This window comes from Dermacentor albipictus, chromosome 8 (assembly GCF_038994185.2).
Source record: "Dermacentor albipictus isolate Rhodes 1998 colony chromosome 8, USDA_Dalb.pri_finalv2, whole genome shotgun sequence".
NCBI lineage: Eukaryota > Metazoa > Arthropoda > Arachnida > Ixodida > Ixodidae > Dermacentor > Dermacentor albipictus.
In genome coordinates this window covers 96,074,780-96,094,710 of record NC_091828.1, presented here as the reverse complement: position 1 = coordinate 96,094,710, position 19,931 = coordinate 96,074,780, and the positions used below count along the sequence as shown (strand labels likewise).

Genomic DNA, 19,931 nt, shown 5'->3' with positions numbered 1-19,931 from the left:
TGTATGTATGTATGTATGTATGTATGTATGTATGTATGTATGTATGTATGTATGTATGTATGTATGTATGTATGTATGTATGTATGTATGTATGTATGTATGTATGTATGTATGTATGTATGTATGTATGTATGTATGTATGTATGTATGTATGTATGTATGTATGTATGTATGTATGTATGTATGCATGCGCGCGTGTGTGTGTGCACGTGTTTGTCGATATGTATATGCATTGGTGTTGCTTTCTATATATAATTTTCACGTGCCCAGGTTTCGCTTATTTATGCAAACGTTATAGGTTAACCTTCTTTATTTGCGTGACTTATCGTAAGCCCGCTTTACTCAATGCCTCACAAAGGGACACTGTAACGTATTTAACTAAACGAATATCTTCACTGGCCTTATGCCGCTCGTAGGAGGTCAGTTCGCGGCTCCTTAACTGAGGTGTGGTAGGAACATAGCCGGGACTTCTGCTTCGGCATCAACTGTGAATCGCCGCAAAAAAACTGGAACCCAATAGTGCCAGTTCAGAACAATTGAGCAAAGTTGTTTCTGACTGGTTCGTAAGAAACAATGTTTGGAATACAGCGTAATTTGCTTTATGCGGTGGCTTCAGCGGCGAGAGCGCGGTACATCCAAGAGCGATCAGCTTGGAAACACAGTTCCCGCGCCGCTATCTTACTGACACAAGCGCTGCCGCGGCAGAGTTATGGGAGTCATTAAACGGTGATCTTGCCGATCGTCTGAGCTCTTTATTGGTTCACTGAACGTGTCACTCCTGCCGTCTTTATCGACGGGATGTCTACGTGCGTGAACTTTCATCGGCACGAGATCGAAATGCCCCAAGACAAAATAAATCAGGTCACGTACACAAGGAGCGATTTACGACTGCAAGCGCCTTGTGTGTGAGAGAGTGTGTGCTCCTTCTCCACGTCCTTGTGAGGTGCCGCTCTTGCAGTCTGGCGACAACTCGTCGTCACCGAAATAGTATTCTAACGTTGGTTATTTTCTCTTCCTTCTTGATAGACGGTGACTCCGCCAGAAGCGTCATGCGCGTAATGTGACCGAGGTAAAAAAAATAGTTGTGGACTTGGTGACGTACAAGACGACTTCAGTTCCGATCCGTCCGCTAAAATGAATTTACCTTTCAGTCTTACGTCATCCGCTCTTCCTTGTCGTTTGGCTTGCCTGTCTGGCCCAGTCGACTGATTCCACCTCGTGCAGCGCGTTTTGCACTAAGCGTGTGGTGGCAACATCGTGTAGACGAGAATGCGAGGACTCATGATAGGCTGAAGCTGATGGCGTTTTCAAACAAGAAAAGCGTGCTGAAGCTGATGGCGTTTTCAAACAAGAAAAGCGTGCAAACGTGGCTTTCGGTGCCGAAGCAGTGTGCACGTGTCTTCTAGAGATGTACGAGGCGAGGAGAAGGGATAATCCACGTGGAAAATAGCGAAGGCTAGAGTGGAACCGCTCGTTCTCCTTCTAGCTCAAAGTGGTTGTTAAGGGTCCCTTTGACGGTTTGGAAATTAGTGTGGACCTCTGGCCCACGTTTTAGTCCAAAGCTCCACGCCAAAAGATTACTTGGAGAGGGTCCTGTGGGAGGAGAGTACCACATTCACTCGTTGGCACGACATACAGTGGGCGAGGGGAAAAGGGAGGGGAACGTAAAGAAAAGGGCGGGAAGTAGGCGCATCGTCACTCGGTGGATGACGTGATCTTTAGAAATGGTGTGTTTAGTAGTAGAAAGTCTTGGTACGTTAGGTGACGCAGCCCGGGTGACTAGTGCACGGAGCTTCGCGATCCGATCACCACTGGGGCGTGCTGGTAGTCGGTCTTGTGGTATGAAAGACAGCTTGGACAAAAAATAAAAAGGCACGAGAAAATAAAGGCTGAGTGCTATGCCGAACCACGCAACAAGGCGTGACACGTAGCTTACTTTTTGTCTCCTCTCCCTTCCCTCCTTTTATTGTGAGGGTTCAATTAATCGAACTCACACACGTGGTTCATGTGTCACGTTAGAAGTCCTGTTAACATCACGTATTCTTTTGTGACGTAAAACCAGTAGAGTAACTTGTATTGTTGTCGTAACTTCATGAACTATAAAGGAAACGGCTCAGGTCATGTCGCTTTGATCTTGCGACGGATTCCACTGAAATGAGGCGAACTGCTAACTCGATGTTTACTTTAGTCGCAGCCACTTTAGGTCCTATTTTCTGGCTAGTTCGCTCGCTATAGACAGGTGGCGCTTGCGCCGCGCCTAGACATTCAATGCCTCAGGACCTGTCGCGTTGCCTCCGCGGCGTTTCGATTCAACGTCCAGGCGGCCACGTTTTGATAAGGGTGGAAAGCGAAAAAAGCTTTTTTTTTTACTTAGGTGTACGTTAAAGAACACCAGATGGTCGAACTTGTTCTGGAGTGCCAGCGCTACCGGGTCTCTCATAAACAACGGTGCGGCTTGAGGACGCTTAACGTATTTAAAAAATATTCGGCTAAATACGCTGTACGCGTACGCATTTGACTGAAGTTGCTTCCGAGTTTGTGGACTGGCAAATCTGGCCTTCTGACATGGATCTTGGTGCTAAAAACTGACCGGCTCGTTGTGTTTGGGTTCACAATAAAGAAGGAGCTAGAAAATGAATAAATAAAATGTATGCCACTCGTTAATAACGTTCTGTTAATTATCCTTTGCTGTAGCTTAAGGCCTTTCACATTTTCTTGTGCTTATTTCTTCACGCAGCAAGCCCGAAAGAAAATGTTGAACCGTCATCTAACTGAAATCAAGGTTTCTCGTTGGCAAAATAAATTTGCGATTTCTTTTATCAATGTCGCAGTGCCCCCCCCCCTCCCTCACCGCAAAAAAAAAAGAAGCATGTGATGGCCACATAGCACCGGATAATTTTTCGTAGGCACTGACTCGCGCTTCTGATTGTTATTTATTTCCGGTCCCCATCAATGTCTTGCCCCAGTCGCTGAAACTCACCGAGAGACTCAAAGTCACGTATTATAATGAGTGCACTCGTTAGAGAGTATTCCGACCAATGAGTGGCTTATATAAATGGTGCTGCCAAATTTAGGAAAATTTCCCCAGATGTAGTGATGTTAAAGCCTTGTTTAGGGAAGAATGGGGAAAATGCATTCAGAAAATCTCGCGCTGAGATATCGAAACAGTTAAACGACGGACGTGACAGTGAAATTTCATTTCAGTCACCACAAATTGCCTTGGAATTAGCATGCGAGGTATAGCTGTTGATCGCACTGCAGTGGTCTGATGCAGTGAAGTGCGACCCTTCGTCTCACCCAGTGACCCAAGGGTTCCTTGAAGAGGGGCACCCCAAGTTGGTTCAAGGGTCCGTTTTGAACACCATTCCTTCAGCACAGCACCCCGACGCTCTGCGCATTTGACTATGGACTACCCGGTCACCCAAATCGGCGGGAACAAAGGTTAGGCGTGGACATGAACATATATACGTGGGCGAAACAGAAAGTAGGCGTGGACATGAACATATATACGTGGGCGAAACAGAAAGTCTTTGTCTCTATTTTTTATAAGTGAAAATAAGGTACATAATACAGACAATTACAAATACACATACTATTCTACGTACGTTACACTATTTTTCTGCATAGTTCCTACACCGGTTCAGGCAGGTTTCCTATCGCAACTCTAAATTTGAGATGCCCCTGTGGTAGAATTTGGCCCGCTGACTTTGGAACCACCGTCGGACTGCTGTGCTGGCTTCATTGGCCTTTTGCGCAACTACAGCACCACCACCTCACATTTATCAAAGCGAGACAGCTTTCCCCCATACGTGGGCTGCAATTTCCAGTGGATTTAGGTGGTCGTTCGTCCCTTGCTCCATAGAAGACGAATCAGACTTCATTGCTCGTACGCCGTGGACGTGTGAAGCACAACCGCCATCTTCAACAACTTACAGGCAGTGCCGTGCCATGGAGCTGCCGGCATCTATGGTCGGGCTGGTCCAAGAAAGGTCCACCGCTGGGAATGTATATGTGGACTTCGCATTTACAGCCGCAATCTGGCTAGAAAGATGGGGGCAAATACTTTCTCATTCACCCTCGTACTAACTTACGTCGATACAGGCACACCGCAAACTGAGAGAAGTTCCCAAAGAGTGCTAATAGCATCAATAAGTGCAGTAAACTTTTGTCGATAACAAAACATTTGTATTTATTAACAGCGACGCCAACAAAGCGATACGGATCCGGGATGGTTGGTCAACCAACTGACCATACGTAGTTAGGATACGTTATCATGGGGCTTAGGAAGGAAGGAAGGAAATCAACTTTATTCAGGTCCTGCAGGCCACGAGAGCTTTGGGCTCTCATGGAGTGGGCGTCTCCCACGACGGAACCGGGAGGTTGAGTTCCCTGGCGGCGTCGTGGACCTGCTGGACTGCCCAGAGTTGGGGAGAGCATGCTCAGATGACGTAGGTCTTAGTGCGCTCGGCGACGTAACCCGGGCGGCTGTGGTGCACGTAGGTGCGGGATCCGGTCAGCACTGGGGCGTGGTGGTAGTCGGTCTGCTGGTAGGGCAGGCTGCTCGGGTGGAAAAGGAGGACACGGTTATGTACCACACAGCGTCAGCACGAAAGTGATTTGAGGCTCGCTAAGCTCCCTTGATACATTCCTTCTGTAAATGTCGCATTGTTATCGCATCGACAATATCGATCTCACAAGTTTATAAGTTTCGGAATCCTCGCAGTCGTTGTCGTCAGTGACATCGTAATAAAGGGATTACCAAAATTAAGAAAAGTGTAATCCTATGACTAAAAAAAGTTTCTCCCTTTGTTTAAACAACATGTATTACACATGACTACAGCTCCACATTATGTGATCGCATATAATGTTATGGCACCACACATTCCACTTTCAACATGCTGATGTGGGTTAATTTGACGTCCATGCAATGCGTTTACCTTAACAACGTGCCCGTTGTCTCGGTGGCCTGTATATGCATGATCGCTCAGCGAAGTCTGCTTGACCAAGCTTCTATTAGAAAATGACATACATTACTTAAATTAAATTAAATTCTGGGCAATTTCGTGCCATAACCACGATCCGATCGCGGTGCGCAACGTAGCGGGGGGGGGGGGGGGCTAATTCTGGACACCGGTGGTTCATTAACCCGCACCCAATGCACAACACACGACTGTTTTTGCATTCCAGCCCCTATAGTAATGTGGCCGCCGTTGCCGCTATGGCGTTCAGCTCACAAGCTCAACGTTATAGCCAAGTGGGCTACGGCGGCGGGTGGCATATATTGCGCTCACTGGTAATATCTCTGATACAAATTTGAAGGAAGTGCTTTATATCGTGCTCGAACAAATAATCATATGTTTTATGTTACTGCAGCGAAGGAAAAAAAGTAAGCGAACATTTTTGTTACAATCAGTTTGTGTACTTCAAAGTGCCAGGTTCTTTTGCCAAACTTTCAAATTTTGTTCCACTAGTAATGTTTAGGTCTGAGAAAAGACCTTCAATTCACCAAAGCCATGTGTGCTCACTCAACCTCTTGCATCGAGTTGGGACAACCTTGGGCTTCCACGGAACGTCATTTTCTCCAAAATTTCTCATATCGCATACCTTCGATGATACGTGATGAAAAAAAAAAGGTTCTCGACAGAAAGTGAGGGGAACGTATTCAACGTGCTCACCCGGTCAGTGGGTCGTGGTGGACCACGGTGGACTTTGGCTGGACTACCTTGTCCTGCTCGACGGCGTATCCGTACTCGTGGTGTGGTACGTGCACCAACTCCTTGTGGTGGGCCACCGCGGGAGCTCTGACCGCGGTCTGGTACACCACGGGCTGGTGGATCACGGGCACGGCAGCCGGGACACCGTAGGTGAAGATGGCTGTGCAGTTGGCTCCGACAACCAAAAGGCAGGCGACGACCATGCTCTGGGATGCGAAGAGTAATAGATGCACGGTGTGGGGCAACTCTCTTTTCAATAATAATAATAATAATAATAATAATAATAATAATAATAATAATAATAATAATAATAATAATAATAATAATAATAATAATAATAATAATAATAATAATAATAATAATAATAATAATAATCAGTAACATCATCATCACCGTCATCAGCAGCAGCATTGTAATCACCAGCATCATAGTAAACATCATCCCACTGCATGTGCATTGCAGGACGAAGGTTTCGCCGAGAAGCGATCTTCGATTACTTCTGTCTTGGTCAGCTGATTGGACCACATTGTGCCTGCTAAATTTCTATGCAGTAGCTTCTCCGCCATCATAGACTCGTTTACCTTTCTCTCTGCAGCCATTGTGTTATAACCCCTAACAGATCACGGGTCATGTGCCTCGACGCATTACATGACCTTCTCAACTACACATTGATAATAGCTAGAATGTCAGGTACCGCCCATTTCTCTATAATACATGCCGTCGGCTTCCCCCCAAGTTTTAGTTTAGTTCTGGTAGAAGGCACTTATTTTATACCCTTATTTTCGAGGATATCGGTAAGCCCCCGGTTGCGCGACCTGTGAATGCGTCCATGCGTGCTCCACCACATCGTACGCGTCCGCCGACTTCCTCTTTGTTACCCAGGTCGTCTACTGTCACTGCCTGACCTTGAAGCTGTACTCTCGCACAGCTTCAAGAAGGATTACTACTTTGCGTGTACCTGCGCTAGACTGGAGCAAAATTGTGCGAGAGCTTGAATTTCGCGCTGTGTTTGCCATCTATGAGCTGCATTCGGAGAAATGTAAGCTTGACGCCATACAGCTGAATGAAAAAGGTCAGTGGCCATTTAGCGGTGAATGCCAGAAAAAATGCGTTACCATATGTCGCACTCTTGGTCAAGAATGGCACCAGTTTTTACAAAATTACACCAATTTAGAGATAGCAAATCCCAAAGCGCGGGGAGGGGAGTATGAAAAACATGGGCCTTCCAGTTGCTTTTGTGCTGCAATGAATAAAAGAGCTTTGTGCTAAAAAGTAAGTGGAATAAACGTGGCTTTATACATCGAGTTTCTTGGCGCATATCTCAAAACTGGTGTCGTCCTGGAAATTCATTCCAAGTAGACACGGCCTGCAATCGTGCTGGCCAGAACTCGTAATTTGCAATATGGGCCGTAATGTAATTAAGGAAGGCGCTAATTAGTTAAGTTCTGTTAATTAGTTGAATATGTGTTTCGATTTCTCGTCGAGTAGTGTTCACCTTTTTGAATAATTGAGCTCAAGGACGAGAATTGTGCTTTTCTGCCACAGGCTATTTATTTTTTAAAATTCTGTAAAACCTAAAAACATGATCACCCCGTATATAGGATAGACCATTGCGTTCGCTCTGCAAGCACGCACTAAACAGAATGTTTTCTAGATTTGATAGACCGAGAATACACTATGATAACGCTGAAGGAGTTGGGACGAAGAGGCAAAAAAAAAACGAGCAAGGTAATACCTTCAACGTTCAGATAGATTGGCAGTGCGAAGCTAAAAAAAAAGCAAAGGACACTGCAAGAAACGAATCTTCCGGCAGAAGCATTGCTCGAGCCAACGATTCCGTCCTGAACGCCGAGAGACCGCTTCAAGATATCGTGTACCTCGAGCTTTAGATTTCTTGCTGCGTGTTGTGGTCCTTCCGTAAGACCGCGTTTGATGTTACGTGCATGTTTCGAAGCAAGTTTAACACGCTTGCTTAAGCTCTATAACGAGGAGTGGACCTAAATAGGGCAAGTGTAAGAGAGCTTCATTTTGGCCATTTTAAAAAACGCGGAAGAGAACGCTTCATAACGAGACACGAATAAGCGTCTTACGAACTTAAGAAAAAGGATCGCATTGATGTGCACTTACCAAGGTGTTCATGGTGTATCACTAGTGAATTAGCCCCAAGGAAACTGATGGCTCTGATGGATTTGAAGGGGAGTGTGTCTCGTGCCGGTGAGACGCGCTGCTTTTATATCCAAAGACGGTCCCCTGGCATCTTCTTTTTGTATTGGATAGGTTCGATTGGTGCAGAGTCAAATAAGTCGCGTGAAAGGACCGATAAGTCCGCTCGTAAACAGTATGGTATTTCACCTGCACTTTGCACCCGAACGGGATTCTAACGCGAGATAAAATTTGCGTACATGCCCTGTTCGTCTGCGCTTCGTTTCCAACAATTTGGTTATTTTTAACAGATTCTTTTAGTTTTCCTGGTGAGGCAAGTCTTCTTTTTTTCGCCTCTTATCGCTGAGAACTTTCCTCGTGCCGTTTTCTGCGAGAATGAAAGATTCGGCGATGCGATTTCGACAGTGAAAGCTGGCCGTACGCGAGGCAAGAGAAAAGTTTAACGACGAACGGTTCGCTGCAGAAACATTGAGCGAGGCGTGTAGACTTTGGGTCTCATTAGCCATTCTGGTTTCGAGTTACGGGAGGTAGCACCCGTGTGTCAACCTCGCGCTGCATGTAGACATAATCAACAAACATCTTGAAGGGGCAGCGCAAAAAGACGATGACAGAAGGCAGGAACACACAGGACAGTGTGTTCACTGTTCAGTGACAGAAAGCAGGAACACACAGGACAGTGTGTTCACTGTCCAGTGACAGTGAACACGCTGTCCTGTGTGTTCCTGCCTTCTGTCATCGTCTTTTTGCGCTGCCCCTTCAAGATGTTCAACCAGTACCAACTCGCCCAAATGTCGATCCTTCTATTAGCCCCGAGAAAGAGGAATGGCGCCCTCTCGCGAGTGACGTCACGGCCAGGACGCCGCTCGCTCCGGCTCGCTCGGCTGCCGCGCGCGCTCGTTCCCTTCGTGTATGCTTGGGGTATAGGTGGCTCGAGCCGTACGTATTGAAGAATAAGTCGGCTTCTTTCAGCTGCAATACCTTAACCACAGTTTCTTCTTGAAAAGCGTGTGAGTCGAGAAACTTTGCGACTTGGATATCGCAAGCTAAGTAGCGTTAAAGGGGTCTACAAGTTTTTGCAATGCATATATGCGCCGTGTCTATCGGTAAATTTTGACTAAAAAAAGAATATCTGCAAATTCAACCCGCGAAGTTGTGTATGATGCTTCGCTAAACACTTAACATTCCTTTAGTATTTAGCTATGAGAGGTATTGCATTTTACGTGGAAGAAAAATTTGGTAATTGGCGTCAACATGTTGTCCGATGTTAGAAAGACACTGCCCAGCGAAGCTGTCATCATGATTCCTATTACTCTGGTGTGTTGTTCTATTCAAATATGGCCATTCATTAATGCGTAAAAAATAGTTAGGCGCGCATTTCTTATGAAAATGTTTGCTGCTACTTTCATCCCCCTCTGAAACAGGCCTCCAAAAAACGAATTGCTCATGGCTGCTAACACGACGGCGTGTCATGTAGAGTATTTACATAGTTAATTCACAAACACCATAGTAGCAATCACCTGAGAGAAAAGTTTCGTTGTTTAGATCGACAGCCACTCAATTGAAAGTGATGAAATGTATCATAGTGGCCCTCAGTAGCCTTTATCCACAATATGGCACACCCCTGATCACGTAACGGTAGCAATCGACTGTCCGTATGGCGAGGCACGCTATGTTCGCGAAACCCATCAGTTCACTTCAACTTCGAATTAAAACCATAAAGCATTTTTTTACAGTGCCAACTGGAATGGCTAAAGTATTCTCGAGCTACTACTACGCAGCTTAGATTGCCTACAAAAGGAAAATTCAAGCACCTTTTGTCTCACCATGTCTCGATCCAGCGTTATTTAATTATACAAACGGATAACTATTCGCTTCGTCGGTACTTAAAAGAGAACCTTGCAGGCTAATTTAAGTTTGCTCCAATCCAATCGCAAACATTCATAAAGAAAGCACCACAAGCCTTGCATATACTTTCACTCGATTTCTGACCCTCCACAGGGGGAATTTCGATATCTTCAATATGTCCCATACTACTAGTCATTGACGCTTCGACTGCTTTCTGGCTGCAGCTATGTGGTCCAGCAGGCATACTTCACTAAAAAAATTGGGCCGAGCAGCCTGTGTCAGTGTGCCAAACAGATTCGTCATGTATATTCCTCAAGCAACAAGCACCAGTAAATTTCTCAAGTGAGTTTGATTTGATTTGATTTATTAATTTCCATTTACACACACACATGTACAGAGGAGTGGTAAATGGAGGTGGATGAGGGAAAAAAGCCGCACAGACGCGGCTTGAGGTAATCTCACCCTCTTAGGTACAATATGGCTGCATGGGGTAACACATCAAGCGCCATATAAATTACATCTATATAGTGGCCATAAAACATTGCAGTTATACAATATATGAAAGCACAGTGAAATATTTCCACGATAACAATGCAAAACACACTGCGGCATTGAAATAAATAAATGATATACACTTGGTAACATAGACAAAAGAAGAGGAACATAACATGCATTATTAATCATTAACAAACGCGCTCTAAAGAGGTGAGTTGAACGTGTAGCACGGAAAAGGGAATATATATTGGTACATTCCTATTTGTACTCTGTAAATAGCTGTAAGCCTTCATTAACTTTACTTCAAATTTCCACCGCTTAAAAAAAATAAACACGTGAAGAACCGCCTAATGTTGACAAGCAGTTAAAGAAGCAAGTGAGGCGTGTAGAATCTAAGCTCCAGTATTAGTTAAGCCCCCGTGCTACTGCCGAGCGTTTCTGTGAGGAAATGCAAAAATTCGATATTATACCATGAACTACTCGTCGTGAGCAAACCTGTTTTAGCGGAATAAAATCAACGTAACTGCTGTAGAAGTCATATATAGCCAGCTTTGTGACATACTTGTTGCACCGCGGCAGGTATGGTATCATAACTTGATTCCTATAGGCTATGCTTTTGCGATTGTCTATCCGCGTATGAAAAACCCGCAATGGGCTGGTCTGCGTCGCTTCGGCTGGCACTGTAGCGTTGCCTTCGAGAGCTGCATTGTTGTCTAAGAAATTAGCTCTTTGAATAAATGTTCGCAAAGGAAGACGTCATAAAAATATATTTGAGACGGCCACCATAAGTATACAAGCAGAGAGAACGAGGGCGAACAAACGAAAACACCGCAGAAAGCGCCCGTACAACGCACGAACTGTAGCAGACGACAGGCGCGAGTCCGTGCCCTGACGTCAGGCGAGCGGCGCTCGCAGCGCCGCTCGTGTTCGTTCTCGGGGCTAATAATCAACAAACTTGGCATGTGGGTGATGTGGCGCGTGCTTGTGTGTGAGCGGGTTTTCATGTGTGCCTCTGTGAGACGGTGGATTGGTGTGTGCGTCAGTGTGTGTGTGCGTGTGCAAATGTTAGTAAGTGAGTGTTTGTGTGCATATGGGATAGGGGGAGACCATGGTGTAATTGGGGCTCAATGGAACACACAATATAATTAAGGGAGGGACAATGACGAAAGACCGTACCAATGAAAAGTGTGAGTGTACCTGCGTTTGTGAATGTCGACTTTATTGAGGAGATTCCAGTCTAGAACTGTCAGATTGTATTCTGCGTGCTGTATTTATGCGCTATGCCAGCTTACTGAGGCAGGCTTTCAGGCCTGGAATTTGACTCTACTTAAATGATGAACAAACACTTTTCTGCTTTGGCAGCATTATTGTGGTCCAGTGATAGCAGATCAAAGTTCATCTACCGAAGAATAAGAAGAACAACTTTATTAAAAGGTCTGGCGAGTTATTCGGGGAATGGGCGAATATTCTCGCCTGGGCGTCGGCCACGAGGTTCAGCTCTAGCGGCTTCCTCGGCCCCCCAGACGGGCCAGAGTTGGTTGCGAGGGCGGAGGTGAGCAGCGTATTCTCACAGCACGTTCGGTTCGAGACTGTGTTCGAGACCCATATAACCCTTCATCACTCCTGATCATCCTTATCAACTCACTGATTGCTTATCTGTCTGTCTTGCGCGACTTTCAGCACGCAAGCCCTGAGTTTAAATAGCCTGCCCCGAAATCTTACCAAACGGGCGCGCTTTTTGGTGTTCCGCCTGCCGTGTAACGTAGGTGCCTGAGTGATCTGAAATGAAACCGCGGCCCTTATATTCATGAGCATGACACTGTAGCCATTGAATGATCCTGATTTGTCTGTTTCATTCGTAGGTGTTAAGCAACCGATGATCGCACACCATGGTTTCACACCAGTTCCACGTCGAATTTGCTCGAGAGCAGTTTGGTCATGCGACGCCGCCTCGCTCGCTAGTTCTTTATTCATTACTTTATTAATGCGAAAACCTTTCTAGGCTCATGGTGAAGTTTGTGTCAGCAGACCTGACCGCCAGTGTCCGCAGAAGCGTCGTCACGCCGTATGACGACAGAATAAAGACAGATGAAGAAGGGAAAAATGATTGATAGTGACAGTGAATGATAACGTTATAATAGAGATTGGTAGAGGTTAATAATGACTAGTAATGACTACTAACGACTCGGAAATGACCAATATGTCTAACGACGGCTTGTAATAACCACAATTGATTAGAAATGACTAGAAATGTCTAGTAATGAGTAGTAATGATTAAAATGACTATTAATGACTTGTAATGGCTACTAATGACTATGAAACGACCAATATGCCTAACGACGACTTGTAACGGTTACATTTCATTAGAAATGACTCAAATGCTTAGTAATGACCAGTAATGACTAATAATTACTGAAATGACTTGTAATGAGTACTGACTATGATATGACCAAAATGTGTAACGACGGCTTGTAATGACCACAATTAATCATAGATGACTAAAGATGCTTAGTAGCGATCAGCAATGACTAAAAGAAAGAAGAGAAAAAGAAGAGGTCAAGAGAAAGAGGCGAACGATAAGAGGAGAAAGAGTAGGCATTTGCCGTTCACCTCTTACGAGAGATCTTAAGAGACCCTTGTAAGCGTTGGGTTCGGGCGTGAAATAAATGGTAGCTGGCCCATGCCGTCGTCCAACTCATACACGCTGAGGACATTGTTGAAGGGAGAGACTTGTTCTCATCGTGAACGGGGAATGTCGGATTTATTTATGAAGCGGTATGAGCCTTCGAATAGAAGATGAAGAAGCGCGGGAACCGGGGGGACAGAAGAAGAGAAGAGGGAAGTGAGAAATAAATGTAGACGAGATGGACGCCAGTTCCACAGCAATGCTTTAAGTCTACTGTGTCCTTTAACTAGGAACGCTACAATATTTTGGCGCAGCCGACAACTGACTCCAACATGTGGGTGACATTTTTCCTCGAGGAGACCTCCGCAGAGAAGATCATCTTTTCGAGATACCAAGCTCAAGACGAACCAGCGGTGGAACTACCTCGCGAACTCAACTCGGCAGACCTCGTGAACCTGGTTTTAGAGAAGGCTTCCATAGACATTGCTGAACTACGTCGGAAGGGTGCGGTGAAAGTGAACTTGCGTCTGGCGATCTTCGACGAATTAGTTCTTGAACCCATGCGTCGAAAGGACACTGCATCACGGTCTTCGACAGAAGAGGTGAGCCTCGTTTTGAAAGCTCTTCAGCTACAACAAGAACAGATGGCGCAACAAAACCAACTGGTGACGTCACTTATAAGCTCTCTAAACGCTGAGAAGCCGGCGACTAAATTTGTCGAACCCGATACTTTCGACGGCAAGTCTTCAAGCCCAGAAAGTTGGCTTGAATTCTATGAATATGCCGCTGGGAAGAACAAATGGCACTCTAATGAGGACAAAATTACCAACATGCGTAGTTATTTAAGAGGTGTTGCACGTAAGTGGTACGATCTGCACATTATTGAAGATGTTGGCAACTCTTGGCACCAGTGGAAGGAAAAATTCTTGAAGACATTCCGAAGCAACCCAGTGCAAAGATGGGACGCCGCGCTCAATTTCAAATTCACGCAGGGCTCCCCCGTCGAGTATTTCTTTGAAAAACGCCGCCTTTTAAAGCTGGCCGAGCCTATGCTTCCTCCTTCTGCCATAGTAGCTCTAATAATGCACGGATTGCCCGCGGAAGTCCTGAAGATAGCGCAAGCACGATCACCTAAAACTATAGACGGGCTCTTGGAGTGCCTTCACGACATACCATCTACTTCAGACGAAAATATAACCGCTGGCTCAAGCAGTCGCTTCAGACGGACCGGCGCGGATTGGTCAAGCCGTAATCCGCGAGAACCGAGCCGCCTTGCAGGCAGTACAGAGAGCTTGGGTTGGCGTGCTCCCAGAGGTCGAGTGAATAACGTCGACAACGACCCTGTCCCCATACTTTCAGACGCTCAAGAGTCTCCGACAACAAAAAACTAATAAACAAGGGTGATCAGTCCGACCCGATGACCACAACTGAGACTGTTTATTTAACTTGCTCTAGCTTACTTCACATTCCTGTCAAAGTGGGAAATAGACATATGATGGCTTTGGTTGACAGCGGTGCTTCTGTGTCTATAATAAATGCCAAGCTGGTAGATTCAAGTCACCTACATAGTGGAAGAGTACTACGGGTGCAAGGGTACGATGGAAAAGTGACAATGCATAATCAGTGGGCCTCAGTAAACATCGAGTTCCAAGGTCATGAAATAGAGAGTGACGTACTGGTGATAACGGGGGTGACGTACGACTTTCTGCTATCCAGACCAGACATAAAGAAACTAAAAATCAACGTATATTGGGACGATGCAGTTTTAGTGGAAGGACTATCAAGGGAAGAGACACAGCAAGATAGAAAAGATAACCTGCGAATTGTCAAGTGCGCGGAAGATATTGCAACGACCTACCCTGAACTGGTATGCGTAGGAAGCTATCCACAAGAGATGAAGTCGCACAAGGTGCCTTTCGAACTAACTGACAAGACCGTCATCCGAAAATCACCTTATAACATGTCACGAGAACGTAAGATATGGTTGAAGAAAGAATTGCAGGAGATGCTAGACGCCGATATAATCCGCCCTTCGGTGTCACCCTTCGCTTCTCCCATAACTATTGCGCCGAAGGAAGATGGAACTTTCCGACTGTGCACAGATTACAGGGTTCTCAATCGCCAAACAGACCTTATACCATTTCCCATGCCGAAGATAGACACGATTATAGATGAGACAGGTGGTTGCCGGATTTTTTCACGCATTGACTTGTGCAAAGGTTTCTGGCAGATCCCGCTAACCGAAGAAACAAAAATGTACACTGCTTTTATCACGCCCTTTGATCTGTACGAGTATAACCGGCTTCCTTTCGGCTGGAAAAACTCGCCAGCATGGTTCCAGAAGATTATGAACGAAGTCCTGAAGCCTTTTCTGGGTGTCTTTTGTAACGTGTACATAGACGATATTATCGTCTTCTCCAAAACAGAGGCTGAACATCAGGAACACCTTTCTCAGGTATTAAATGCCTTGAGCTTGGCACAACTCAAGGTTAATTTTAAGAAAAGTGCATTCTTTCAAAGAAAAGTTGTGTTTCTTGGAAGAGTATTTGATGGGACTACCAAAAGCACGAAACAAGAGTCCGTCGAGAGAATATCCCAACTGGTTAAACCGTATGACGTCCACTCATTGCGTGTATTTTTGGGATTAGCAGGACATTTCAGACCTTTCATAAAAGACTTTGCTATAAAAACAAGATGCCTCACGCGCCTAACGCAGAAAGAAGTTCCATTTGAGTGGGATGAGGAATGTGAGAGAGTCTACCGTGATCTGGTGCACAGAATCTCTGCTGACCCTATTCTACGCATACCAGATTTCACTTTACCCTTTGAACTGAATACCGACGCCTCACATTATGGAACAGGTGCAGTCTTGTACCAGAAATGTCCAGAAGCATCCGGCCGAGAAAAGCGACATGTAGTAGGCTACTACAGCTACACCCTCAAGCCACCTGAAGTCAACTACACCACTACTGAAAAGGAAGCTCTTGCTGTCCTTAAAGCAATTCAGTACTTCCGTACGTACCTAGAAGGTGCGAAGTTTACTTTGTTCACGGATCACCAGGCACTCACTCATCTCTTGAATATGACCCAACCTAAGAGACGTATCGCCAGATGGGTGAACTACTTGCAGCAGTTTGATTTCACCATATCCCACAGACCTGGACCCCTTTTGACTGATGCAGATGCATTGTCTCGACTGATGATACAGGCCAATAAAGAACAATCGGAAGAAATCAATGAAGTAAAATTGTGGGAAGGCACTGAACAATTAATTTTTATGGCAGGTTGCTATCAAGTCCCGCCAACGCTGGTTCCCAAGGTGCTTTATTTGTACCACGATAGCCCAGAATCTGGAGGACACGACGGATTTTGGCGCACATACAACAAGCTAGTCAAGAGATTTACGTGGCCTCACATGAAAGAAGACGTCAATCAATACGTTCGTTCATGCCACATTTGTCAAGTCAACAAAGTGAAATACAAGCAGCCTACAGACGCCATGATAATACCTTGCCACTCGAACGTGCCTTTTGAAGTTATACACCTGGATTTTGCTGAGCTAAATAAGAAACGAGAAGGAGTCCGAAAAACGCAAGCTTTTCTTCTGGCCATAGATGAGTGCACCAGGATGGTCGCGGCACGGGCAGGACAAGAAGATGCGAATAGTGTCATCGCCCTCCTCAAACGGGATATGTTTAGGACAACCAGAAAGATCGTATGTGACAACGGACCAGCGTTCAAGAGTGAAAAATTAGCAAGATGGGCTCGAGACCACAATATATCAATCAAATTCTGTGCACCATACCATCCAGCAGCGAATGGGCTTGCAGAGCGTGCTATACGAGATGTGAAGCAATACATCAGGATGTACGATAGTTTCCCTGGTGGATGGAAATGCTCTTTAGAAGCAGCTGTAAGACATCACAATCGCTCCTACACCAGTGGCTTGGGATGCAGCCCGCAGTTCGCTTCTTCAGGAGAGACCCATATTCTTCAAGCGGACCTTGAACTGGGGCTGTTAGACAATCTCAAGATCGTCGAGGAAAGGAAACAAAAATCACAGGAGGAGAGGTACCGTAAACGAATGAAAAAAAATTTTGACAAGAGACATTGCTCAGCTATCCCAGACATTCAAGTCACCGACCTCATCCTAGTTAGGAAAGGAGTAAGAGAATGCAGTGCCAAATTTTATGGTCCTTACTCTGTGACAAAGACAGCCACTCAGAAAGGAATATTGAAGACTGTGTGGTACATTGGTGAACGGGGCTCAGTTGAATGTGCTTCGATTGGAAACGTTTTCAAGTATTACCCCAGGAGGGGTTAGCAAAAGAAACCTGGAAGGGTGAAGCGGTATGAGCCTTCGAATAGAAGATGAAGAAGCGCGGGAACCGGGGGGACAGAAGAAGAGAAGAGGGAAGTGAGAAATAAATGTAGACGAGATGGACGCCAGTTCCACAGCAATGCTTTAAGTCTACTGTGTCCTTTAACTAGGAACGCTACAATTTACAGTATCTACATGAGAACGTTACAGTTCATCAGTCTAGCATGACTGAAAAAGAATGCACACTCAGCCGCCGCGCAACAGCTGCTTATAAACACTGTCCTCTCTAGATCCCTCGGTGAGGGATAACGGCCGTTCAACCTTCGACCAATTCGGAGCATCCAAAGTCATTGTGGCCGATCCACCTTTGAAGGGGAGGGTTTACACACTCACTTCCGCACATGTTTCACTGACCACACCAAGGTGGGAGGGTTTTTGGCAGACACGGGTCTCGCCCTGAGCAGGTGCCTCTTGATCCCCGAGTTGACCCTGCAGACAGTGGCCGCCGCGTCTGTCCATTGACTGACGACTTGTAAGGCCCGTGAGACGGTGCCGCAAAACATCTGCTTCCAGGAGTTGCCCCGCTTCAAACAAACCGTGACGGTGACGGCAATCCACTAACAATACTTGGTCCGCCGACTGCGTCTAGACATCCCGGCGTCGTTCGGCTGGGAACGCGGCGCATTGTCGTCCTCACACAGCGAGTCGCCGCAGTGGGCAGGGCAGGTTTCGACGGTCGCTTCCCCGAAGATCGCCAGCCCTCGCAGGTCGAACGTAACACCCTGTAATTTTTAGTTTCCCTCTAAAGCAAGGGATACCTGATGTTGACGCTTGTTCGTTGACACATTTGTCTGAAACTTCCTGCCTGTCATATGTGCTTCCGAGATGCGCATTCACGGAAAGGTTTACTCGCGACAGCGAGTTATAGTCACTGCTTCCATTCATTTACGTCATCTTGTCTGAGGCCTCTAATATGTCCTGTACATATTAACGCAGCAAACACGCAGTTATATTCAGTGGCTGCATTATTTCGCGAAGCCCCTTGTCTGAAGTATCCTCTGTACACACATGCTTCCGGAATACAGAGCCAGAAAAATTTTACTAGCGATAGCAAGTTATACGTAGGGTTTACACGGGTTTAGGCTACCTTGCCTGAAGCCCCTCTTGTGTTTTATGCGTAGCAGACAACCAAAAGTATAAGAGAGAATTAAGGCGATAAAAGACGCTGTGGTGTGTACAAAACGCTCAGGGGCAAAAGCCGTCGTTCGCCTAGGTGCACCTTTCATGCACCAGAATGGCGACGTTGCTGAAAAGACGGAATCTCCACCAAGGCACGAAGCAACTGCGGCCTGCTGGTGCAGGTTTGTCGACGCGTACCCAAAGGGGCTATTGAGGAGCAAGAACACGTACGTCAGCTATACGTCATGTGCGAGAGGCAACTAAACTCGCTATTACAACTCCTTTCAGTCGCAGTTGTGGGCGAAGAGCTCTTATTATAGTTGACATATTTCCATAACTCATATCTTCATTACCCATACAAAAAGAAGTTCGATCGAGAGGGATGAAGCTTCGAACTTCACCGGGTGATTCCCCCAGTTAACGCTATACCTACCCAAGTCAGCGACGCAGCTTCTGATGTTCCTTCTCGGCCGTCGTTGCTGGTGCTTGGTCTAATGCCTCATTTCCACAGAAGCGAGCTGTTCTGCAATCTGAGTCAATAATTTTTCGGAAGATCGCAAGCTCTCGGCTCCATTGAACTTGTTTCCCGAGCCAGACGTGTCGATCGCACGCAGGAATGGCCGTGTTTTTCCTGTGGTGTGAGCCGTGTATCTCTCAGAATTTTGAAAAGATGCGACTCCAATACGTGAGCTTGTGGAGCGCGAAAAGAAGGACGACCGGCACGTGAGCTGCAGAGCTGATCACTGCAGCCTACGCCCCACTACCTCTTTATTTCCTTCGTTGTTCTTCTGTGCGCCCCCTGGCATCGTAAGAGGTGCGATTGCTACAGGCTCTTTGACATGCAGGAAATGTTGCTATCCGCCGTGTTTATCTCGACGTTCAACAACCCCGAGATTTGAAGTAATTTTCGTCTTTAAGAACATAAAACAACAGAAATCTTTCCTCTTGGTGGCGTTCAGTTATTCAATCGCCATCTGACTCGATTTGATATTTATTCTTGCGTTGATGAGACCTGGAAATTCCAGTCGTTTTGTTTTTGGATGGGTGCTACTGGAACACTCATTCAGGACTCAGCGATGAACGCTTGTGTGTGTGTGTGTGTGACAGTGCAAACGGTCAACTTGTTTTTTCTTTCTTCTGTTTCAATCACCTTTCCGTCTTGCCCATTGCAGGATAGCCTACCGTACTCAGCCTGGGACAGGGACAAAGACAGGGAAGTCCCTGTCTTTCCCTTACGTCTTCTCTCTCTCGGATCGATGTTTCTGGCCGAAGGTGATGCAAGTGAACTGAAAAGTGTCATTCCCGCTGCTTATCAAAACGTAACTTTTAGTCAACGCTAGCAGCCAATGTTGCTTCATGCTTTCTTAAGGTGAGTAGCGTTCCTAGAGTACTTCACGCACTTTTCGGGAGCTAACTGTCTATCTATGTCTCGAACCACTTTTCCGCCAACCTGTGTAGCTCGGTAGTCTATGATCGAATGCATAGCGCATCGGACTACTGTGCTGTGGGAAGAGGGTCCGAAACCAACTGACGAACCAACTTGGGTCACTGAGTTTGCAGCACTGGGTACGTGCGGCTCTTTAATGAA

At 46.0% G+C, this 19,931-nt stretch overlaps 2 protein-coding genes across 2 annotated transcripts in view; one reads left to right on the top strand and one right to left on the bottom strand.

Moving 5' to 3' along the window:
- LOC135912892 (high mobility group nucleosome-binding domain-containing protein 5-like) overlaps positions 1-19,698 on the top strand; it is a 78,883-nt gene extending 59,185 nt beyond the window's left edge. The window contains exon 12 of the mRNA XM_065445479.1: positions 19,516-19,698. Within this exon, the coding sequence (XP_065301551.1) occupies positions 19,516-19,683 (168 nt within the window). The 3' untranslated portion in view covers positions 19,684-19,698. The remainder of the gene's footprint in view (positions 1-19,515) is intronic.
- Positions 4,301-7,899, bottom strand: LOC135912870 (uncharacterized). Its single transcript, XM_065445443.1, has 3 exons — positions 7,842-7,899; positions 5,676-5,920; positions 4,301-4,557 (listed from the first exon to the last, which is right to left on the bottom strand). Exons 1-3 carry the CDS (start codon positions 7,851-7,853, stop codon positions 4,440-4,442), a joined length of 375 nt encoding a protein of 124 aa, XP_065301515.1. The 5' UTR covers positions 7,854-7,899; the 3' UTR covers positions 4,301-4,439.
- Positions 19,699-19,931: the final 233 nt, after the last annotated feature.